Source organism: Puma concolor, chromosome D3 (genome assembly GCF_028749965.1).
Source record: "Puma concolor isolate L17-30 chromosome D3, mPumCon1.1.hap2, whole genome shotgun sequence".
In the NCBI taxonomy this organism is placed as follows: Eukaryota; Metazoa; Chordata; class Mammalia; order Carnivora; family Felidae; genus Puma; species Puma concolor.
This window is the reverse complement of record NC_141678.1, coordinates 46,524,855-46,550,127: the sequence shown is the minus strand read 5'-3', so window position 1 is coordinate 46,550,127 and position 25,273 is coordinate 46,524,855. Positions and strand designations below refer to the sequence as shown.

General features: G+C 42.4%; 1 protein-coding gene across 7 annotated transcripts in view; it reads right to left on the bottom strand.

The window, feature by feature from the left end:
• LAMA3 (laminin subunit alpha 3) overlaps positions 1-25,273 on the bottom strand; it is a 274,529-nt gene that overhangs the window by 175,307 nt on the left and 73,949 nt on the right. For all 7 annotated transcript variants that reach the window (XM_086682631.1, XM_086682625.1, XM_086682626.1 and 4 more), the window contains 9 exons: positions 24,199-24,316; positions 23,140-23,258; positions 21,474-21,644; positions 18,846-18,937; positions 15,538-15,653; positions 12,377-12,495; positions 4,622-4,712; positions 2,099-2,230; positions 446-508 (listed from right to left, as the gene is read on the bottom strand). In XM_086682631.1, coding sequence (XP_086538757.1) covers positions 446-508; positions 2,099-2,230; positions 4,622-4,712; positions 12,377-12,495; positions 15,538-15,653; positions 18,846-18,937; positions 21,474-21,644; positions 23,140-23,258; positions 24,199-24,316 — 1,021 coding nt within the window. The remainder of the gene's footprint in view (positions 1-445; positions 509-2,098; positions 2,231-4,621; positions 4,713-12,376; positions 12,496-15,537; positions 15,654-18,845; positions 18,938-21,473; positions 21,645-23,139; positions 23,259-24,198; positions 24,317-25,273) is intronic.

The following is a 25,273-nucleotide window of genomic DNA, read 5'->3' as shown; positions in this document are numbered from 1 at the left end:
AGGGGAATGGAGCTCCAGGTGGTACCGGCGGACCTTGCTTGCTAACGGCTCCCTTCACTCCCTGACTCACCCTCTTACTGATGTCTCCTGGGATCATATCCCGAATCATTTGCTTGTGCTGCAATCTTTTCTCGGCGTCTCTGCACGTGGAACCCAACTAAGACAGTAGGCAATGGACCGCCACCGGAAGTTTTGGGCAAGCAAGTGATCTACATTTCAAGCTCTGTTTAGTTTTCTTAATCAGGTAGCATCACGCAAAAGACAGACTAAAACAGAGAATGATGGGTGGTGAGGAACTGAAATAGGACAGCCCCACAAGGCACCCACCATGCTCCCGTAAGGACCATTAGAGCTTGGGCACAGTAGTTAGTGGGCACAGGAAGTAGAAAAATAATTTGGAGCATAACATTTCCATTGAAGTTAAAGCAAAAGAGAAGGTACTTGCCTTTCATATCTCCAGCTACTGAATCTTCCGGACTTGGGGTAGAAATAGGGAATATGGGAATTCCTAGAAAAATTGTTTTTAAAAAAAGACAGGGAAAGATTAAGGAGATAGTAAAGTAAAACATTAAGTTGCACAAACTAGAAGGAAGCCCTTCAAACTTACTGCAAAGTAGCATGTGGAGCCTAATTTACAGAAAGGCAATACTGCTTGCCATATTGAAAATAGTAACAACTGAAACCAGACTGGTCAGACGTTCTGATTTGTATATTAAATGAACTGAAATGGTATTTTGTGCTCGCAATAGCTAGGTCTCAGTCTAAGCAACGATGAGCTTGGTTTCTCTAACATTTATTGGTTTTTTAATGTAAAATTGAAAATAGATTTTGGTTTTTTTTTTCAAGTTTTCCCCCCTAAAATTTGACTTATGCCACAAAATTGTTTCAAGGTTTTGTTTTGTTTTGTTTTTTGGTCACTAAAAAGGCAACTACAATTTCTGCTCATCCTGTATCTAATAATTACAGATTCTAAACTGACTAAACCTCAGTTCAGTGCTACTATGTTTGGGCTTAAAAATTTGTTCCTCAAAAAAAAAATTGCTTTCAGGCAGCCTGGCTGACTCAGTCAGTTAAGCAGCCGACCTCAGCTCAGGTCATGATTTCACATCTCGTGGGTTCGAGCCCCACATCAGGCTCTGTGCTGACAGCTCAGAGCCTGGAGCCTGCTTCAGATTCTGTGTCCTCCTTTCTCTCTCTGCCCCTCCTCCGTTTGTGCTCTTTCTCTCTCAAAGGGCTCTCATCCTCCAAATCAGGATACTCAATGGTAGGAGGGGATGCTAGGTTCAGAATTCCCCTGGGACAGCAGGTGTGAGCCAGGACATATAGTCACCCCATTCACATGTGCCCTGCCCCCATGTCCCCACAACTCGGTGCGCTTTTCCTGCCACGCAGAGCTGGGAAAGCAAGAACCAATGCAGTAATGGCAGAGCGGGGGGGGGGGGGGGGGGGGGGGGGGGGGGGGGGGTTGAGACAGTGTTTCTTTGTCCTAACAGGACAGTGCAGTGTTTACACTTTTGCAGAACAAACAGAACCATGGCTCTTGTAACAATTTGCAGAGTTGGTTTCAGACTCTCCTGCTTCATGTTCTATAGTGTTTCTACAAGATAACATACTTTTTCTCTCTGAGATGCTGAGATACTCAGATCACTGCAGTGGGGAGGGGTGGAGCCCATGGTAACTTGGCCTATCACACAGTGGGGGAAAGGGGAAACATATCCCCCTGCCACCCAAAACAATGCATATGCAAATGAACATCTGGTACCCTTGACATTTCTTCCAGGTTTTTTTTTCAACAAAAATCACACGCATGGATCACTGTTAAATTGAAATTGCCAATATTTGACTTCTCTGACCTACTGGGATGATAATACTATGGTACAACCTAACGTAATCAACAGACATAAACAAATGACTATAAAATGTACTCATATAAACTTTATGTTCTGAACTTTTGGCAACACTTCCATGTAAACACAGCATACCTGGCCCCATTTCTGTGGTGAGCCCCCCCACCGCCTGCCGTGCTCTCGGGAATTAATGCACCAGGCCCAGCTATGTGCCAAGAAAGGAGGCCTCTCCTTCTGCAGCCACTACTTACTCAAGCAAAACGGGAAATTATAGTACCCAACCGCACATTCCTCACAGTTGTCTCCGCGGAAATTCGGTTTGCACTTGCAGCGGCCTGAGCCCGGCTCACAGTCATCTGCGTGTTCGGGGTTACAGCTGCAAGCTACGAGAAACATCAGGGTTCAGAGATCAGTCCTTCCCTTCACTGCACTTAATACGGTAGCTATGTCCCCAGGACTTCTCAGGCGATGTTTAATGCTCTACTATAGGTCCACGGTTACTCTTGAAAGGGCACAGCCTGTTTTCTACTTCGTACCCCGTCAATAGTTTGCAATGATCAAACCCCAGGGGCCCCCAGAGAACTCAGATGGCTTCTGAGTTCTCCGGAATATAGTTTATTACACTGAGCACTGCCCAGCTCACTGCAGAAGAAGAAAGGGCTGCACAGATTACAATCAGAGGGGGCTGGGTGGACGTGTGCTGTAGCCCCTGGTAGGTGTGTTGGACACAGCCCCTCCTGGCCACGAGCCAACTGTGAATGTCCAGGGTGGTCATCATTACGCAGGTGTGATGCAGTCACAAGTGTGGGATGCCTGAACATCGACATCTCATATGTGGACAGCACAACAAGACTGTACCCATAACCCGAATGTTAGATTCCAGTGATAGGACTTACTAAAGGCAGTTTTGCAACCAACACGACTACTAGGTTTGCATTCCAGACAGACATACTTGGGCTGTAAGAGGCTTGGTAGCTCCTCACTTGGGACCTTTCCTTGACCTGGAAAGTCCTGACCTTAGACAGCAAAAATACTGTCATAAACCAGCTAAGTACATGTCCCGTGAGGAACTGGGAAACTAGGGAGGCCATGGGCATCAAGCATCCCCCAGCCTGGCTTCTCCTGGTGTCCTCTGCTTAACTTGCTTAAGACGTACGTGTCCTGTGGATTCTTTACGCTAGCCTATAATATCTCTGCAAGACCACTTCAGTGATGAAGAAAGAGGCTGGAACAGTGATGGAGATTGCTCTGAGATTCCAGAGCACGTACATCTGCATTCACGGTGTCCTGGTCTCCTTTGCTAAAGCCTGTTCTTCGTGGGCACAAGAAAAGGGATGGACAGACTTCGTGGGATGATGTGGGAGAGGGAGGGAAGACAGGAGCACTCTTTTAACAAGGACGAATGCCCAGCAGAGAGGCAAATCAGAGTCCACACATTCTTTGGACTTTGATGCCCTCAAATGTTAGTGATACGAAGAATGAATCTGGGGGTACAGTGGGCACAGCAGCCAACTTCAGGCCTGGAACTGCTTTCCAACTGTGATAGCCACCACACATAAAACAGATTACACATGGAGGGCAAAGTCCAGTCTGACCTGTGTCTGACAGTTCCCCAGGGAAAACCCAGGGCATCTATCTGTATCACGGATGTGAAAAGGCACAGAGGCACCAGACAGATAGGACCTGTATCCTGGAGCTACCAGTTAGCGGGTTTTGCCACCTGGGCTCAAATATTTAACTACTCAGTTCAGTTTCTCCAGATCTAAAAATGAAAATAATAATACAATGTGAGTTGGTTGCATCAGACATTTGTGGAAGTATTTCACAACCCCTTGCATATAATGAGTGCTCAATAAATCATAGCTATTTTAGATACGATGACTATTATTAGATCCTTGAAATTATGACTATGTTGTCTTGATGCTAATTCAGACAAAAATTTGAAACTATTGGAGCTCGCAGAAACATGAGGAAAATGGAGGAACATTGGTTACAGGGCTAGTAACGTGACGAGCCCAACACTTTGTGTCTTCCTAGGTGCTTCTGATGGCATTTCATTCTATCTTAGGGAATATGCAGGCATACCTCATTTTATTGTGCTTTTCTTTATTGTGCTTCGCAGATACTATGTTTTGTTTTTTTTTTAGAAATTGACAGTTTGTGGCCACCCTGCATTGAGCAAGTCGATCAGCACGCTTTTTCCAACAGCATTTGCTTGTTTTGTGTCCCTGTTACATTTTGAGAATTCTCCCAACATTTCAAACTTTTTCATTATTACTGTGGTCAGTGATTACAACTAGCTGAAAGCTCAGGTGATGGTTATCACTTTTTAGCAACAAAGTATTTTTTCATTAAGGTATGTACTTTTTTTTTAGACATGATGCTATTGCACACCGAATAGGCTATGGCTATGGTATCGTGTAAACATAACTTTGATAGACACTGGGAGACCAAAACATTCATTCAACCTGCTGTATTGCAATAGTCGCTTTATTGCAATAATCACTTTCTCGTGGTGGTCTAGACTCGAACCCGCAATATCTCCAAGGTATGCCTGTATTATCAGTCCCACTTATATATAAGAAATTTGAGGCTCAGGGAGATTATGTAGCCAGCTGAGGTCACACAGCTAGAAGGAGTAGAATCAACAATGTGAAAAGTGAAAAAAGAGGGAGGGAAGGGAGCTACTAGCCCATCAGAGTTTAGCCCGGTGACCACACCAAAGTGGTACAGTACCGACACTCTAAGAAGCACCGAATCGAAATGAAACTTACGGATGCAGCCATGCGGGGCATCCACTGGAACGCCGTAAGGGCGGTAATAACCCTTAGCACAGATTTCACAGTTCACACCAGCTGTATTATGCTAGAAAGAAACAAAAGAAACTTAGAAGGAAGAATACCAGAAAAGTCCTTACTTTGTGCTGTTCATCCAATGAAATCATGGTCACGTACAATTGCAATTTCAGAGTCAAAAAAATAAGTGTTCATCTTGACCTTGAGTCTCTAAGATCTGCCACAGGGCACTGGCTGACAGGTGGGTCTGGATTTTTTTTTTTTTTTTCCCATTGGAAGAAGAAATACAGGTAAGTTCCATGAACTAGACAGCCCAGGTTTTCCCCTCTGGCACAGAATTTGCTCAGTGAAACACCTGACATTTCAGTGAGAAAAACTCAAGAGCACTCTTCTTCCTCGCTCAATCAGAAGAACTAACCACCCTTAGGTTTATCCCAAGGACTAAAGGGTCAGGTGCATATCTTTATCTTTCCCAACTTCGGAAGAAACAACGCATACAGATTCTCTTCTCTCGACATCCCAATTTTATCTGTACTTTAGTCATGACATCCTGTTCCAAACATTTCTGTTATGTGAATGGAAAATGTAGGTGCAAGTCTCCTACACAGAGCCCATTTTAAAATACAATACTAGGCGGATTTTTACATGTCATGGTTAATCCTTGTTATTGTCACAAATCAAGTTGCCCAACATGTATCACCAGTTTCCAAGAACTATACAGCACAGACCAACTCAATGTCTTGATCTCTAATTTGGAAACAATCAGAAGGACAGTGTTATTTCATTAATGAAAAGGGACATAATAGGAAGTTAAAAGGAAAAAAAACAATATAACACGCTTTGACCCAAAAGAAGTCTGCGTAAAATCAGAGTGGAGAACAAAGACCCTTTTCTGAATCCTCTTTCCCATTTTAGATGGTTTTATTAATTACAGATTTTTATTTACTACCACTCCTTGTCCTGTGGGCTAAAATCTGAATTCACTTTAACACTGAGGTCTAAAACCACACTGGCCACTTCTCTTACTTAACATTTACATGCATAAACATTTAGGCAAATATGAAGCAGCTGCAGTCCACCTCCCTTTAATCAAATGCCGATTAACCTTCTCAACTCTGCTGCTTGCACTGTGACTTATAATAGACAGGATGTGAGGTCAATCTGGTTCCCCAATTTTTTCCCATTGAAGAAGGAAAATTTCTCTGAAGTGGGCAGCCCCACCTCTCCCTTCTACCACAAATTTCGGTTAATAAAGCACCTGCCACGGGTGCCATATTTTTTAAATTTATTTTTTAATGTTTATTTATTTTTGAGAGAGACAGAGCATAAGCGGTGGAGGGGCAGAGAGAGAGGGAGACACAGAATCAGCAGCAGGCTCCAGGCTCTGACATATAAGCACAGAGCCCGATGCAGAGCTCAAACTCACAAACCGCGAGATCATGACCTGAGCCGAAGTTGGACGCTCAACCGACTGAGCCACCCAGGCATCCCACGGGTGCCATATTTTTAAGACACCTGCCACGGGTGCCATTATTTTTAGGACACAAAGAACAGCAACAAATGACCAAAAGAGAGCCACAAATCCCCCGCAGATGGAAAGATGCCTGTAGTTTACCTCCAAATCTCGGGTGTCCTCTAGGACCTTCACCTTCCCGAGAGCAATGACACACCACTTTACCCATGAACGCTATGGCCACGGTTGGACCAAGGCCAGTGGTGGTTCTGTAATTTCTATATAGGAGGTGCTGGGGAAGCTGCCTCACTGGGAAGAATGGGTGCCTGAATTTGCATTTGCCTGACATGCAACACAAGATGAGAAAACCTCAAGCTAAAGAGTGAGGTGGGTGCCAATGAGATCTATGCAGGAGATAAGCCGACTTCTACCCCACTGACCCCTTCCTTTGGCTTTCTACGGAACACTCACCTAGAAACCCCCAGGCTCTGATAACTGACAATAATCTAAATCCTCTAAACATAACTCTTCTAAGACACTGCAATCTTCAAGTAAACCCCATCTCTCCTCTCAATTCCTCAACCACATCTACAACACTGTTGCTGGCTTCCATTTCGGTGAACCTCAAGCACATGGAGACACTTAGTCTACTCACTGGCCACACTTCTGGGAAGTCTCTGAAGGGATTTTCCTGCCAAAGGCCAACATGATCTGGCCTCTGTTACTTCTCTGACCTGTCTGTTCCGGCTTGCTCCCCTCCAGCCACATGGGTGTCCCACTCCCTCTCAGGGCCGCTGCCCTGCCATCCCCTCTGCCTGGAATACCCTCCCCCAAACAGATGCCTGCCTCATTCTCCGGCTTCTTCCAGGTCTTTACCCCAATGCCACATCCTAGGGAACTGGCCACCCTAATTTAAACTTCACACACCCCAAACCAATCCTTAAAATAGTAAACCCCAGAAGTAAAAATAAAATCAATAACATATGAGAATATGGCCATCTCTGCAAATGCTTGCCCTACAGGATAATAATCTGGCTGTCCTACATGCTGGCTGATTGGCCATCTGAACGTCCCCAGGCCCAGCTCAGAGCTTATGGCAGATAGTTCTCATTCTGTCATTACCAGAACTACACAGAATGGGAGACAGCCAGGTTAGCTAGTGCCATGGACTGAATGCTGGTGTCCCTTCCAAAATGCATATGCTGAAGCCTCATCTCCAGTATGATGGTATTTGAAGATGAAGCCTTCGAGAGGTAATTAGATTGTGAGGGTGGAGCCCTGATGATGGGAATAGTGCCCTTATAAGAGAGATGATCTCTCTCCACTACGTGAGGACACAACGAGAAGGCAGCCATTTGCAAACCGGAAAGTAGGCTCTCACCAGATATTGGATCTTCCAGCACCTTGATCTTGGACTTCCCAGCCTCCAGAAAAAAAAACTCTTTACTGTTTAAAGAGTATGTACCTGTTCTGTGGTACATTTATTATAGCAGCCTGAGCTAAGACAGCTTGGTTTCTGACAGGCACACCTTGCTGTAGGGTGTGTGTATTCTACCAGGAAATTCCAACTTTATCTTGAAGCATCGCCTTGCAGCTCACCAAGCCAACTGACCCTGCTATGGCAGCAACCCTCCACTCCCCTTCCTTGTCAAGACTCCCTATGTCCCTCTGTACGTGACACAGGCCAGGTTACATTTTTTTGCCAAATGAAGAGCAAACTGTCCCAACATCATTTATATAACACCCCTGTTTCCTTTCAATTAAAAATGCCAATATTACTATAAACCAAATCTAAACATCTACATGACTGTGCTTCTAGATTCTCTATCAGAGAATGTTTTGCTATCTTCTAAGACAAATTTCCCCCATAATTATTCATCTCTTCTAAACTAAGTGTCTATCCTCCTGTAGTCTTTTATTGATAAGAACTTTAGAATCAGTCTGTCAATCTTCATTAAAAAATCTCCTAGGAATTCTTTTTTTTTTTTTTTTACTTTATTTATGTATTTTGAGAGAGAGGAAGAGAGAGAGAGAGAGAGAGAGAATGAGAAGGGGACGGGCACAGAGAGAATCCCAAGAAGGCTCAGTACTGTTAGCGCAGAGCCCAATGTGGGTCTCGAACTCATGAACCATGAGATCATGACCTGAGCAGAAACCAAGAGTCAGACACTTAACCGAATGAATCATTCAGGCACCCCAAAAATCTTCTAGAAATTCCGATGGCTATTGCACTGAATTTACAGGTTCGTTTTGAATAAATGGTATATTTATATATCGAGTCTGGAAACACATCATGTCTCTCCATATAGTCGTCTTTTATAAACTCCGAATAAGGTTTTAAAGGTTTGGACACAGCCCCACAGTTAATTCTTTTATTTGTTGTTTCTTGGAGTACCTCCAAATCATTCCATCCATCATAGCTATGTTCTCCTGCATGGATATGTTTCCACTTTCTATCTTTCTGGAATCACTTTCTGAAATCCCTGGTCTGTTAATGACACTTTTTCTTATTTTTCATGCTATTGTGGATTCCGGAAGGAGAGGATATGTTGCTCGTTTGGGATCTTTTCTATCATATTGTGGAACTTGTTGCAGGACGAAATGTAGCCGTATGTGCTCTATTTCTTGATCCCGTATCTTAGCTTTGTGTGGTGCATGTATGTGGAGGAGACAAGCAGTTTGGAAACTGCGCAACCAACCCATCAAGGACAACAGCTAGGGCGCAAGCTGGAGACTTACATCACAAGTCATGTCTCCACAAAGAAGCTGAAGACTCTGATTTAGCTAATGGAGATAAAGTATCTTCAAGCATCCTCTCAAACAACATGGGTAATCTTCAATCTTAATAAGAACATCAGCATTTCATCAAAGGAAAGAAATCAAGGAGTCAACGCCCCAAATGCTGTGTTCCTTGCTTCTTTCATTGCTCTTTCCCCCTAACATTTTATTATAAAAATTTCAAATTTTACAGTGAATATCTGTACATGCTCTATGTAGAGTTTATCATTAACATTTTACTCCACTTGTATCACATAATTATCCATATACTCACTTCTCTATCCACTAATCCGATTTTTTATGCATTTCAAAATAAATTGCAGATATCAGTTACTGTCCCCTACATCTTTAACATGCATATAATTAACTGCAGTTCAACGTTTATTTAGTTTTTTTTTCTTTTGGTGTAAAATTTACATACAAGTGCAAAACTCTTAACTGTACATTCACTGAGTTATGATGAATGAATACATCTGTGAAACCCAAGTCCCTATCTAGATATAGGACACACCATCACCTCAAAAAGTTCCCCACACCCCTTTCCACTCAACTGTCCCATCACCACCTCCCCAGAGTCAACCATGGTTCTGATTTTTCCCACTCCTGATTAGTTTTCCCTGTTCCAGAATTTCATTTAAATGACCCTGGAACTTTATGTATTCTTTTTTGTAAGTCTTCTTTCACTTGTGTTAAGTGTTAAAGTTCTTGCATTTTGTTGCATGAATCAATAGTTTGTTGCTCACTATTGGTCACTGGTATTCCAGTGTATAAATATGGCAGTCTGTTCATCCATCTTACTGTTAATAGACACCTAGGCTATTTCCAGGGTGAGGCTATTGTGCATACACCTGCCATACAAAAACTGCTTGTAAACATGTTTCCATTTCTCATGGACAAATGCCTACAAGTGGAATTTGTTAGTCATGGCGCAGGTGTGTGTTTAGTTTTTTGTTTGTTTTTTTTTTAATTTTTTTTTCCAACGTTTATTTATTTTTGGGACAGAGAGAGACAGAGCATGAACGGGGGAGGGGCAGAGAGAGAGGGAGACACAGAATCGGAAACAGGCTCCAGGCTCTGAGCCATCAGCCCAGAGCCCGACGCGGGGCTCGAACCCACGGACTGCGAGATCGTGACCTGGCTGAAGTCGGACGCTCAACCGACTGCGCCACCCAGGCGCCCCTACTTTTATTTTTAAAAACTGCCAGGCATTTTCCCATAGTGGTTGTACCATTTTTTACTCACGTCAACGATGAGTGAGAGGTAGGACTACTCCACACCCTCACCAAAACTGATGATCAGTCATTGTCATTTTAATTTGCATTTCTCAGATGACAAATGATATTAAGCCCTTTATTGTACACATATCGGCCATTTGCATGTCTACTTTTGTGAAGTGGCTATCCAAATCCAAAAATATTTTATTGAGTTGTCTTTTTATTATTGAGCTGTGGGTGTTCTTTACATATCCTGAATACCAACCATTTGTCATTTTTAGGTTTTGTGAATATTTTCCCCCATCTGTGGCTAGCCTATTTGTTTTCTAAATAGTGTGTTTTGTGAGCGAAGTTTTAAATTTTTGATGAAGTCTAATTTTTCAATTTTTCATGGTCATTGCTTTCTGTGACCTAAAAAAACTCTGCTCGTGTTCTGAATCACAAAGATAGTCCTCTCTATTTTTCTCTAAACCACTGCAGTTTCCACTCTACTTTAGTCAGATCCGTATTGATTTAGCTTTTATGTATGATTTGAGGTAGTGATCAAGGTTTATTTTTTCCCATATAAATATTCAGTTATTCCAGAACCATTTGTGAAAGGAATTTCTCCCCCACCCCCCATCCCCACACTGGATTGCTTTGGTATTTTCATCAAAAACCAAATGTCCATATTAGAGTGGTTCTGTTTCTATACCCCCTATTCTGTTACACTGATCTACTAACCTATTCTTATGTTGATATCACACTGTTGTGATTATTGTAACTTTACCTTTAGTCATTAAGTAAGATAATGCAACTCCTCTAACATTATTCTCCCTCTTCACAACGGCTTTATATATTCTAGGTCATTTATGTAACCATATAAACTTTAGAATCTGTTTGTCTGGGGTGCCTGGATGGCTCAGTCAGTTAAGCATCAGACTTTTGATTTCAGCTCAGCTCATGATCTCACGGTTTGTTTGGGATTCTCTCTCTTTCTCTCAATCTCCCTCTGCCCTTCCCCCACTCTCTCTTGCTTGCTCTCTCTCAAAAATAAATAAATAAACATTTAAAGAAAACCTAGAATCTGCTTGTCAATTTCTACCAAAAAAAAAAAAAAAACCTGCATTCAAGCTGTAGATCAATTTAGGGAGATTGAGGTCTTAAAATGGTAGATTTCATGTTATATATGTTTTATCACAATAAAAAATTTAAGTCAATAATGCTAAGTATGTAACTTAAACAAGGCATTTCAGGTTTAAGTTGGAAAAAATTGCAATGAATGTAAACAAATTTCAATAATTTCATATGCAAAAGAAAAATGCTTTCACAGAACCACTGTGAAAACAAGGACCACACTGATGTTTTCTGGAACAGCAAAATATAAAACAGAATATCTCTAAAAGACGAAAGAAGAAGAACAAAGTATTTTAAAGGACATTGAAGGACACATTTTAAAGACACATTAATCCTTCATCTGGAGAAAGGATTCTACCTACACATCCCAGTGCAATGCTTCTGCGACTTTAATGAGCAAAACTATCACCTGAGGGTCTTATAGAACATAGTCTTAAAAAGATCCTGGGATGTATGAAACCTGATTTGTAAGAAACTTATGGCTTCTATTTTACTTATATTAATTAACAGCAATAACAAATGGTATAACATGTGTGGAGTGGGAGAAAGATGATGGTGGGTCTTTCTAAGGACTTGGGGCCCCGGACCCATAAAAATGGGCATCTCATGAAAACAGCACCCCTTTAACAGTAACATTAACAAAACATCACTCGAAAAGCACACAGGACAGAGTGACAATATGGACCAAATTCACGAACATTGTACCTTCCTGTACCACACATTCCTCTTGGCTAATATCTAGTGAACCCAACTGTCCTGCAGAAGGGATGAAATATCAGTGTTTCTTATTAAGTGTCAACGGCAGACTCCATTAACTGATCACGATGTACTTCCTCACTGAGTCTAGATTCAGAAACTGTCTGAAAACAAAACTTAGGATCAGCGCCGAAGCTGACACCTCTTTGCCCTCCCATCTCAGACTCTTTCTACCACAAGATGGGGAGCATCCATGATGACAGTCGGGGATTCTCCTCTCCATTCAGGCAAAGATCTAAATGAAAAACCTAATCAGGAGAATCTGGGCAAACATGTCTCAGTCCATTTTCCCTACAATCCTTGAATGACATCCAGCTAACAAGGACTTTTGTAGACAAAAGTAATGTCTATGGAAAATACTAACGAATGCTCCTTTCCTACAGTGACATATCCACGTTGACCTAAATGGTGACTCACCTGACAATTAATGCAGACCCCTCCACCTGCATAGATGCCTTGGATATTCAAGCTTCCCCGCTGCCTCTCGACATCAGGATCATAGTAACAGTCGATGGCATGACCATGGCAGTTGCATGCTGAAAAAGCCATTCTCAGTTAATATTCCACCATTACTGTGAGACACTTAGTAAATTCCCCTAGATAGGATTACCACTCATTAAGCCACAAGTAAGTCTATTCTGGAACACGAGACTCTCGGTGAGAAATTTTAGGGATTTTTATACAAAGACTAATCTGTAACAATATGCAATGAACAGTTTCTTTCATCTGATATTGAGTGGGAGTGGCTTCTCTTAAAAAAAAATAAAATAAAATGTATAATTACAACAAATGGAGAGAAACCAAAATGCCAATTAAGCGTCAGGCACAATGAGAATGTTACTTCTACCGCTATTACTACTACTAACAAGAACAATTGAGCTCTCGGTACACTGTGAAAAGTGTTTTATGTGCGATATCTCACTTAATTTACACAACAACTCTCAAAGGTAGGTACTATTATCCCCCCGAGCCCAAATGGGGAAGCTGAGGCTTAGAAAAGTTAAAGGGTGTCGCCAGTAAGTGGCAGAATCCTGACCTGTATTTGACTCCAAACACTACTCTCTCAGCCAACACTTTAAGTTTGTCATCTCAGCACTGTTTATAGCAGCAATAAACTGGAAATAATCTTAATGTCTAATTGTAAGGAAATGGTAAGCAAACAACAGCATATTTGCTTGGCCGTCAGTTCTATGAAGGCAGAGACAGCTCAGGTTTTGTGTGCAACAGGGCATAGTCCCTGGCACATAGTGAATACTCAACAAACAGTTGTTGGATGCACTTGAATCCACAGAATGACAATATACGTGCCATCCAAAAGGATGTCAAAGAGTTTTTAATAATATGGGGAAATATCTACAAGCATCAAGTGAAAAAGAGCAGGATATAAACTTGTAGAAATAATTATGTAAATAATCTAATTTAATAATAAGACTAAAGTCTGTATGAACAAAACACTAAAATATATAACAAAGTATTAGAGTGGTTCTCTTTGGGGGCGCCTGGGTGGCATAGTTAGTTAAACGTCAGAGTTCAGCTCAGGTCATGATCTCGCGGTTCATGAGTTCAAACCCCGCGTGGGGCTCTGTGCTGACAGCTCAGAGCCTGGAGCCTGCTTTGGATTCTGTGTCTCCCTCCCTCTCTGCCCCTCCCCTGCTCACGTTCTGTCTCTGTCTCTCTCTCTCTCTCAAAAATGAATAAACGTTAGAAATTTTAAAAAAATAAGAGTGGCTCTCTTTGGGTAGCAAAATTATTGGCGATTCTACTTTTTAAAATAATAGTCCAAGTTATCTACAAGTAATGTATAATACTTCTAAAATTAGAAAATAGAATTTAAAACCAATTCAGGGTTTGCCAAGATGAAAAAGATCTAACATGAGTAAAATTCTTATTCTCTTCTAGAGAGACTATATATTCATTACATCCCACATAGATCAAATTTTCCAGGTCTTTCTAGCAATTTGTATATTTTAATCAAGTTCCCAGATAAATCTATTATGGAAGAAAATTGAGTTAGAATTTCAAGTTACCCTGTTTGTAGCAGGCTGAGTACCTTCTTATTTTCATTTCTTCAGTGGTGCCATGATTTAAAAAAATTCAGGGCATTCATATTTACTACATTAGTTATTTCTCATGAATTATGTTTGTATTGAAATACACTAATTCAAATGGAATTTAGAAAGCATCTAATGAATGGATCTTAAGAGGTCTGATTTCTAAATGCGGTTTTTTGTCATTGGTAATCACTTTGGCAAGTTTACACAGCTTAAAAATTAACGACGGGAAATTTTTAAATTTTCCTATGTGCTGGAGTTAAGCATGCCATTCATTCACTGAAGGATTCCACTCATCCAGAAAACCAACCAGACTGCTCACGTTGGAGTTCACGTGATAACATTCATTCAGTCAAAATATCCTACACCAGTACTCAAAAGCACAGGGAGAAACAATTCCTGATCATTATCGTTCCCTCTTTCTGATCCCATTATCCAGGGGTGAGGAATGGGGAAGGTACTGGGAGGGAACCTGTTAGCTAAGACTCTGAATGAGAAGGGCCAACCCAGTAACACCCTGGCCCTGGACAGAGATGCACCTGGCGTCCAGCTTGGGCAGCATCAACACTTTGCAACAATGTTAGAACCTCTCCAAGCGCTCTTGGAACTCCTCCATAAAAATCCTTTTGAGCGTTTGCTAGCCGCAGAGATCACACCACTCTTCTCTCCTAACAGTTAAACATTTAGCCAAAAAAATATAAGGTACAGACGCTTTCTTTCCCCCCTACTTCAACAAACCTGGATCCAAATACCTTTTGATCATTTAAAACCATCAAATCCATCTTTAAATGCTAAAAATATACAGGAAAAAAAAATAGGCCACAGTCTCCAAAGCCAATAAATAAAACTTACAAAAATGTTTTCAGCCACTGATATAAATACATGGCTTCCTAAGATGGGTTTAAGAGAGAATTTTTAGTTGGATGTCTTTGGGCTTGTTAAAACAGGTGTTTTATGGTTGTTGTTGTTGTTTTTGACTTTATATTACATCATAATTAAAAGCAGCCATTTTCATCTTTTTTCCTTCCTTCTCTGGTCCCCTTCACCCTGCACCTGCCTCAATCCTGCTGCAGTATAGACACCGCTCCCTGCTTCCTGCTCTCAGTATAGACACCAATCTCACCACCTTCTCCTAACCCCTGTCTCAGAGTAGTTAGGATTCCTATCTAGTATTGCATCCTAAGAAATGGTAAGGGTTTATAATTTAATAGTGGCTACATCATATTTTAGACTGCTAAAAGGAGAGGCCGGCATTAAGTGAATGCTTAATGCATATTAGCAATTATTACTGCTTTATTTTTGTTCTCACGTTCCTATCTGAATTTGGAATGGGGCACTTTTACCTCCAGTCTGGGAGGCATTACCACAGACCTGAGTCCCTAAGCCTGACATGACCCCACCCTCTTCATAAGCTCAGGGAGTTGGGGGATGGGGTGGAGGAGGATACTTAGCACCAGTCCTCACGGAGAAATGGGGGGAAAGCGTGGGCGGGGCCTTGCTTCCTGGTGCCCCTCCCCCAGCGCTCACCTTCGCACTCATTGCTCTGCTCCCACGTGGCGGGCCGCCAGCGCCTCTGATTGTACCCGGCACAACAGCGATCACACGTCTTCCCACAGGTGTGGTGCTGGCATTCACACCGAAACCTGGGCATGCGGTGAAGCACATCTCAGTTATTCAAACGCTCTGATTAGGATCATTTGCTCCTGTGTGAACACCCGACCGTCATCGTGGTTACCCAAGGTACCATTCACAGGATAATTAGGAGAACAACGCACGTTGCATGTATCACTTCAAATCCCCCTCTCACCCTGCTTATCATCTCTATCTTATAGATGGTGACACTGAGATATGGAGATACCGAAACACTTGCAAAGGTCAAGTGATGGTAAATGGAGAGCCAGACTTCAAACCTAAGTTCGTCTGACTCCCACGTTCCAGGCTCTTTCTTCTGTACCACCTTAGGTAGCAGGCAATGAATGCAGGAGCAAGCAAGTGCTGAGTGTACTGGAATGTGTTGAGTATCACTTCTTCACAAAGATCCGGAGCAGCCCTGCGAGAAAGGTCTGCTCAGGTTTCTTGCTCTCAACCTGGGGTCAGGCACAGAGATTCACCAAATCCAAGAGCCAGTTTCTAATAAGATCTCAGAAAACCCTGCTCCAAGAGGTGCTCCAGCTCCAACAAACACCTCCCTGCAGGGCCAAAAAACTGAGATTACTCAGCAAGGCAGAGGGGTAACAACCTAAAAATCTACATTCAAAGGATCAAACATGAGCCTTAAAATGTTTCCAAGTTAAAATGAAAACGTTGCCATGGCTTTCGAGTAGAACTCCAGGCTCTGTGTTCTCAGTCATCTGTGCTTGAAAAGAGGATTCAAAACAGTCCTCACTGGGCCTGTGGGGGATTCATTCTCTCAACTCTTCTGAGGGAAGGGAGGGGATAGCATATATTCAGTTACACTTCGAAAAAAGGTTATCATCCCTCTCCCAGCCCGGCTGCCTGTGAAAGCAAATGGACACAGATTTCACTGACTGCACTTGCATCGGTGCTGGAATCCAATTGGCCTTTTAGTAGACAATTTCACCTCACTGCCAAAGTATTTGCTTAAGCTGAACTGAAAGAATTTAAGGGAAGATTGCTTGAAGAACGTTTATTCCAAACACTCTCATTGGAAGATAAACATTTTTTTCTACTCTCGCAGAAGGAGAAAAAAAGAATGGGTACTAGTCTGAATCGTATTGGTGCCCACAAAAAATTGCTTCTTCTGATTCTTTCTCAGCCTAGGCTGATGGCTGATATAGAAAACTCATCCTTGCATCTGATAGAAGGATGTTATTGAAAATGTTGACCAGAGAATTCTCTTCATGACGATCACCCCACCACCCTCCCAGAGAAATGTCTTATCTGATTCTAGTGTCAACATTCTTCTCCTAAACAACTGATCACTTTTTAGGTTATCATCGTAGTGAAATAAGAAATTAGGCAGGCTTCCCCTTTTGAGTTGGCTGCTAGGAAGCTCAGAGTTAAATTGGTGATCCACCCGCATTTCCATATGCCAAGGTCAGCATGGTATACACGCTTAATTCAAGCCTTCTTCTGTCTTTTCATGGGTTCTACTTGATTAGCAACTAACTTTGCTGGTTGTCCAGACCTTTGCTCCCTCCATTACATCATTACATCCCCTTAAGTAGGTTGTAATATTTTTTCCTACCCATGGATGTGGATTTCCTCAGCATTTACATGGATAACCTGTCGGGCAGAAGCAAACCAGCAGGCAGGGGGAGGCTAGGCTGTTGTGCTGGTGTAACGTGAGGCAAGGGGAGACAGTTTCTCTACTCACCTTGATTTCTTACTCTGCGCCACCCAGTACGGAACCCCTCCACGTCTGCCAAGGTCAACACGCTTGGCAGCACTTCCAGGCAGGAAGCTCAGACTTTCTTCGATGACTTCAACTCCTCTCCCACATGGAGGGAGGCCATTTTGTCTGAGGCCCCAGGACATTAGACCGACCTCTTTTCTCCCCTCTCTCTCCAACTCGGGACTTCTCTGACTTCTAGTGTCTCAGGGCCATACCCTCCAGGAGGCTACATGTGGCAATGGAGTAATCATTAATAAACAAGTGCTTGCCAGTTAAAGGCTGGTGAGTTGATGGATTCACGTTGTTGTGTCATCCCCTAAGGAGGGCTGACAACATTAGGGATTGCTGCTGGTCAGGAACAGGGCTCCATGCCACCCAAGATGGTAGCTGGCACCTGTCCCTGACATGAAGCCTAATGTTGTACAAACCTCAATCTGATTAAAACTAAAACGTCTCTGGTAAATGCTGCTCATGGGGAATTGTAGATTCTAAACAAAACATTGAGAGAAAATTATTACTATATCTAGCATCCAATCATTTCCAGCCACAAAAGCATCCCTCTTGTATTGATAACATGAGTGTATCCAGTTGCTGAACACTTAATAGTTAATATCCATGCATCTTATTGTATGTAAAATAGGTCTCAATTAAAAACAAAATGGGTGCACCCATGTTCATAGCAGCATCCTTCACTGTAACCAAAAGGTGGAAGTCACCTAAATGTCCATCAACAGATGAATGGACAAGCTAAATATGGTATATACACAATGAAGTATTATTCATCCTTTAAAAGGAAGGAAATTCGGACACATGTTACAACATGAATGAACCTTGAGGACATTACACTAAGTGAAAGAAACCAGTTGCACAAAGACAAATAATGTGTGATTCCACGTATATGAAGTACCTAGAGTCATCAAGTTCATAAACACAGAAAAGGGAATGGGGGTTGCCAGGGGCTAGGGGAGGAAGGAACCCGGAGCTGTTGTTTAATAGGTATAGAGCTTCGGTTTTGCAAGATAAAGTGAGTTCTGGAGATTGTCTGCACAGTTAAGACAGTAAATGTTATATTCTGTGTGTTTTACCACAATGAAAAGAAAAGAAAAAAAACAAGGATTTAAAAACGTACATCCCCTGATCTCATTAGACCAGGGATGACAAACAAGTTTAATTTCTCTTGCTAACTCTAATCAATTATTCACGGATGCCTGGGGCACCACCTGGGTATGGGGGCCCGCATCCCAGAGCATCCAAAGAGCACTGTGATCGATTAGCCATGTCTGCCACGGGCTGGTTGGGGCACGTGGAAGCAAGTACAGGGCCAGAGGAGGGGGGAAATACACACACCATTTATTTGTTGACAGTGAAACATTCCTATGGAGGGCAAGGACTTAGAAATATTTAATGAGACGCAAGCATCTACTGAAACAATGAGACATTCACAACAAGGCTAAAAAAAAAATGTGTACAATGTACTTACAGTTTTTCAGGATTGTTTGCATTGCACTCTTCTGCATGGCCATTGCAAACACACCGCCCACCAATGCTGATGTCCTTTATGCTGTAATAATACTATATAACAGAAGACAGCAGTGACCATTTTACTAAGCAGCAACAAACTTTCCTCATCTGTAACTCACCCCTGTATTGACCTTCTTCCCTTTCATCCTGTATTCTTGAGCCTACCTTAACTCAAAAGGGAGCAGCATTTGGATGTAACTTTTCTTACAAAATAAACACACTCCTCAATCAAATATCCTAGCATATTGCTGAATTTGTGCACTTTTAAAAGTCCAAGGCTTTAAATGCACGGAGAGAAACTGCCTTGGAAAGTAAGCACGCCCTATTATAGCTTTCTGGAAAAGGATTAAGCGATTCCCAGGTCACTTTTTTATGTCAGTCTGGGTTTCATAAATCCAACACATCTATTTACCAAAAATAAATTTATAATATCAAAAATGTTGCACCTACTACATGCCGGCTTGGGGAAAGGAAAGAATATTGACAGCCATGGAGCAGATACAGTGTCGAGGCTGGCCAGGCCACCAGCAGCTGTGAATGCCTGGCTAGCTGAGGGTTAGTAAGAATGAAGGCAGCGTTCAAGCTCCAAAGGGCCAGACAGAGCAAGCTTCAGACTCCCCTGGGGATCAGCCCCTAGACCAGGCCACAGATCTGGGAGACCATGTCAGCAGCCAGGCACACCTCCGGTATGCTGGAGACCTCCCTGCTAGCAACGACAGGTGGCACAATCTACCAGTTCCTTTCCTTCTCAGACTCAGCAGAAGCCGCACAGGCCCCAGCGAGGAATCTGTGGGGTGTCGAATAATCTTTCTCATGAGGCCGTGCTGCCAGTGAGAAAACCTCGCTGTCAGCGAGGAAGTCTTTGAATTCACAAGGACGAGAGGACTTTTGTATCTTTGTGTTGCTGCTGTGGCCATCAGTCACCTTACAGCACTCTATTCACTCCATGGAAGGGTTCTGTTCTGATTTCCACACTAACACCTGTTGAAGTATCTTACTAAGCCTTACTAAGTCTGAAGATATTAACAATCCCTGTTGTTAATATGGATAAATTCAGTATTAAAGGGCTTTCTAGGACAGGTTAACACTAAGAGCTCTCATGCTGATCGTCATAGAAATTTCTCTCTACCCATGTGTTAAGGGCAGCAAGCAGCAAGGGAGAGAAGCCCTCAGTCAGACTTCACCGCAGCAGCACACATGAGAGAGTGTGATGTTCTGGTCTATTCTGTTCCTCCACTTCAAGAGGCAAACTAGATTGGCATGAGGGGTGTCCAGATTATATGTGAGATGAGCCCCATAAAAACTTCCTTCACAGAGACGACTATGTTCACCTAAGTAAAAAATATACGTACCTATGAGTAACGGATCTTGCAACCTCCAAAAAGAGAATTAAAGGGAAAAGATGGTGAGGTGCATTTGTATCAAGGTTCCAAAATATCTAGGGACTGGAAACCCAGTCTGGCTACAGTCTACCCAAAATCCCAGCTCTCCCCTTCATCCTGGGATCCAGTGTAGCCCCCACCTACCGCGGCTCAGAGAGAGCTAAGGGGGCACAAAATGCAGCTGGCAAGCCACCTACACCCAAGATGACCTCTCTTTCTAGAAAATGATCAAAACTGTAGCAAAACCTACTTATCTCTCTGCCTTCCTCTTCCAGCTCTCTGATATTACCTACACAAGAAGCCAAACTCTATAAGATACACTGTACATCTTCCATTCACCCTTCCAGGTCCACTCTCCAGGACCACCTTTTTCTTTCTGCCTTCTGCTCTGGGGCTGAACTTTATGGGCTACAACAAGGATCTCTTGCCCACTGGCTTCCTGTTGGGTTTGGCCAGTGGGAGGCACCAGCAGGAGATCAGAGGGTGGGAGAAGAGTGAGTTCAAGATATTTATTCTGCTGGCTCCCTCTCTGCCCAGGACGCAGGGGTACCATCCTGACACTGAGAGTAACAGATGTCTACCCAATGCAGTAGACATCACTAGTGCTCACAATACCCGTCTCCTCCACTGTGGCTGGATTACATTACCCAGCCTCCTGCACATGGCGGCGGCGGGGGGGGGGGGGGGGGGGGGGCTACACCGCCAATTCCTGCCAATGGAGGTCACCAGTGTGGTCAGGAGCAGGTGGGTCTTCTCTATGCGCTCTCTTTCCTCATCTGCTGACCAGGTGCAGGGGATCTAGAGGTGGACTCTGAGGTCCTAAAGGATGCCTGTACCTCTAGATAAAAAGAGTGTGCTTCCCTGAATGACTGCGTGGAGTCGATTCCACCTGCTGCCCACACTGGACTGTGACAGGAACAAAAAATTAACCTTTATTTTGTTATGCCCCTGAGACTTGGGGATTATTTGTCAGAATAGCAGGCTAACACCTGAGGGGCTGTCATCTTTGACTTCGTCCTCTTTGAATAGAATGATTTTCCTTCAACAACTAAACTTCAAAGTTACATCTAGTATTTCATACAAGAACAACTCCTATACTGACACCATTACTGGCTGTAAAGATTACTTGAAAGGCAGTTAATTTGATAAGCAGAAAAAAAAAAGTAACAGAAACTGTTCTGTAGGCACTTAGAAACACTACTCACCCGCCGAGTGACGGTTGGATCTCTCTGTGCTTTGGAAATGAGGTGTCCAAGAAGGGTGTTGGTTCGGAGAAAACATAGGCGGATGTTTGTAGCCTTTGTGAACTCCCTCAGGGTGTGAGAGAAAGTAAAATTTTTTGCACCTGGTCGACCATTTATCAAGGACACCACAATCTAAAATAGTCACACACAAAAGGGAAAAAAGTCCTTTCATGAAAATACAGCCACAAGTAACTAAAAATAACATTTTTTTTTTTTTAGTTTGGTTTCTTTGAGCCATTAGAGTTTGTAGGTGGTCTTGGGTCTTGTTTACGTCTAAAAATATCATTGCTAGTTTTGTCTTTCCTTCCCATTTCCAGTTCCAAATTCTGGCTATCTCTCCTTAAAACCTGGGCTCTCAAAAATTGTTACCATTTCATTTTCAAACCCTTTGTTCTATCAGTGTAGTTAGGGGGTTGTAATACTATGAAATGTTGAAAATATAATCTATAAATCTATAAATCTTAAAATCTATAAATATAAGAAAACAACTTTTGGTTGCATTGAAGAAACAAAGCTCAAGTTACCTAAAAACCTAAATGAAGTTGAAGAAAGGAAGTCTCTGGATACAGAGTTGACTGTGGAAAGTACAAAAAGATCTATACAAAACCCAGGTTTGGTTTTAAAGCCTGAAGTGATGAAGTCCAAGTGCCAACAATAAGAGACAGGAACCACTCATCAGCCATTGGAAGATACTGGATAGAGTTGCTCAAGAAAGATCTCTCCATCTAAAACAGGGAGACTGGCATCCTTAAAGAAGCTCATTTGAGGGGCACCTGGGTGGTTCAGTTGGCTAAGCATCCTACTCTTGATTTCAGCTCAGGTCATGATCTCCTGGTTTGTGAGATCTAGCCCCGCATCAGGCTTCACGATAACGGATAACCATGCAGAGCCTGCTTGGGATTCTCTCTCCCTCTCTCTCTGCCCTTCCCCCACTCACAAGCATGTGCTTGCATCCACACACATGCGCCCTCTCTCCCTCTCTCTCAAAATAAATAAACTTTAAAAAAAAAAAGTTCATTTGAAAACTCATTTCATGCTCATGATGGCCTCACTTTCCAGGGAATTCTTCTCCAATTTTCCCCATTCTATTTTCCCATCTCCCATAACAATGGCCTAGCTGGCTTCACTAGGACCAAATGCAACTCCAAAGGGACAGCAATTCTTTTCTCCCCTATGGATGACTCTCACCCTGCCCAGAAGGACCAGGGATTCATACAATCACCTACCCTTCATCTCCTCACTCTTACAGGGGATATTTATTTGTGAAGCAGTGGGAGGGGTCTTCACCTCAATCACCAGCAACCCACTTTTTCAACATTCCCCAGATAAGACAGTTCAAGACCTGTGAGCCTTGAATCCAGAGTCCTGACTTCCAAAGAATTTGAGACCTCAAATAGAACTTCCAATGTCAATTATACCTCAATTAAAAAAAAAAAAGAAAGGAATTTCCAACCCAACTCATTCTGGGAGTCTGCAGTGTGAAATCTTTACTAGTCAGTTCTAAGTTCTGGTTTCCATCATGATCTATCTTAGATGTTGAAAGTGCAAGTTTCACAGTTATGGAAACTTTTATATCCTCATGTTCATTTCTGAGTCTTATCTCTCCCATCCTCCCGTATTGACTTACCTCACCATTTTCCAAAGGTACAATCCGGGAATATTCAGTAGTACAAAGTACATCATCATCTTGGCTGATAGCCATATTTGCATTCTGCCCAAATTGTTCCAAACAATCTACTTTAGAGTCTAGGAATAAAAGATTTTAACACTATAAAATAAAATATTATGATCTTATTGTAAATCTCGTAAGAAATCTTATGTATCCAGGGCGTCTAGGTGGCTGGGTTGGTGGAGCCTCTGACTCTTGATTTGGGCTCAGGTCATGATCTCACGGTTCGTGGGATCAAGCCCCATGTCGGGCTCTGTACTGACAGCATGGAGCCTGCTTGAGATTCTCTCTCTCTTCCTCTCTCTCGCTCTCAAAATAAATAAACATTTTTAAAAATAATAAAAAAAGTAAAGAAATCTTACGTTTTCTTAAGAAAATCCATCAGAAGGAAAGAACAGGGGGAAACATTTAAGGTTTTTAGACAAAAGCTTAAACTAAAGTTTTTAATTCATGAAAGAAAATACCAAGCCATGTCAGGCCACTTACTTCCAACAGAAATGTGTGGAGATGTGGTTCTAACTCCTCACTCCTCATTAGGCAAGTTTACCCTCTAAGGAGCATTCATGGAAAGCCCAGTGACTTTGTAAGCAAAATTTCTATCCGCCTCAATTCATCATAGGGTTCAGAGACACTGACACTCTTCATTAGTTGAAGATAACAGAGTCAAGGTAAATAATGTGAGATCCAGGATCCATGAAGATGAAACTTAGTCCCTAATTCTACATAAAAGGAAAAGGACTGGAGCTATGGCCCAGTTACAGGTACACTGCTTCTTCCTAAACAGTGGTAAAAGGTTTATCATAAAAGGCATTTCAACCTCAGTTCTGCATGTGTATCCTTGGAATTAATGCATGCATGATTGAGTAACAAGAATGTTCTGAGAGTAAACCAGAAAGTTAAAATTGACCCGTCCCTAATTAGCCAAACTGAGAGACTAATTTTCTAGTTAAATCCAGTGTTTATCTGTTGCAAATAATTAAAGTCCCTCATAACATAGTCATAAGCAAGGTTACTTACGAGCAAAGTATTGCCAAGGTGAGTAGGTGCTTCCAAAATCTACAGATCTTTCCAAGACCCAAAGATCAGGGCGAGGAGAATTTGCAAATTTGATTATAATATAGGCCACATGGAAAAGCTGATAAAGCAAAGGAGATACAGTTATTATACAACCTTGACCATCTCTATGTGATGCTGATCCAAGGAAACACATCAAGCCACCCCTCTCCCAAGATCCAGATCCTATTTATAACTGCCTATAGGGCAACTCTGTCTCAGTGCAGACTCTCAAGCTTATGGTGTTCAAAACCAAATCATCATTTTTCTTTCTCCACCAGATCTATACATGAATCTTTGTCACACCTTATTCATTTCATCCTTGATTTTTAACAAGGCTACACAGTATCTTAAAGCCTGTATCTTTGAAAAATCTTATATCAAGCAACAACCATCTTGTGCTAAGCTCTCCCAGGATCAAGAACCAACAGTACAGCCCAGAGTGTCTCCCAGGAGTGCCACGGCCCCTGGCTCCAGGTCTTGGAGAGCTCACAGCTGCAGAACTGAGAGCAAAGCAACTCTTTGGTAGAGTAATAGTACCTCCTTCCCCTGCATCATCTCCACTGTCTCCTTTTTTCTGAATTGTTCTCCCTCTTTTTGATTTTCTCGTTCATCCTCATTACTCTTTTGCCCATGGCCAGAACCATGTATAAGTATGGAAGAGACACGGGGAGACTTTGGTCCTTTCTTTGCCCTCCCCCTGATGAATCGCAACATGCCTCCCACGACGGACCTCAGGCATCCTTGCAAATCTACTCTTACCCTTCCCTGAAAACTTATATGGCTTGGATTTTGAACCCTGAAAGTCTATGTATTTCCCAAAGAGCCTGATATGACAATAAACACAGGTGTTAAATATGTTAACATGTCAATAAACAAGGATTATCTCTACCCCCCCATGCTCTCCACCCCCCGCACTCCCTGACCCCAAGTAACAGAGCCAACAGTGACTCTCAGAAGGATTCCCCCACCTTATTAACTAGCTCAATAGAGCAATTTGAACAATGAGTGTGTCTAGTTAGAGAAAGAGGCAGTACTC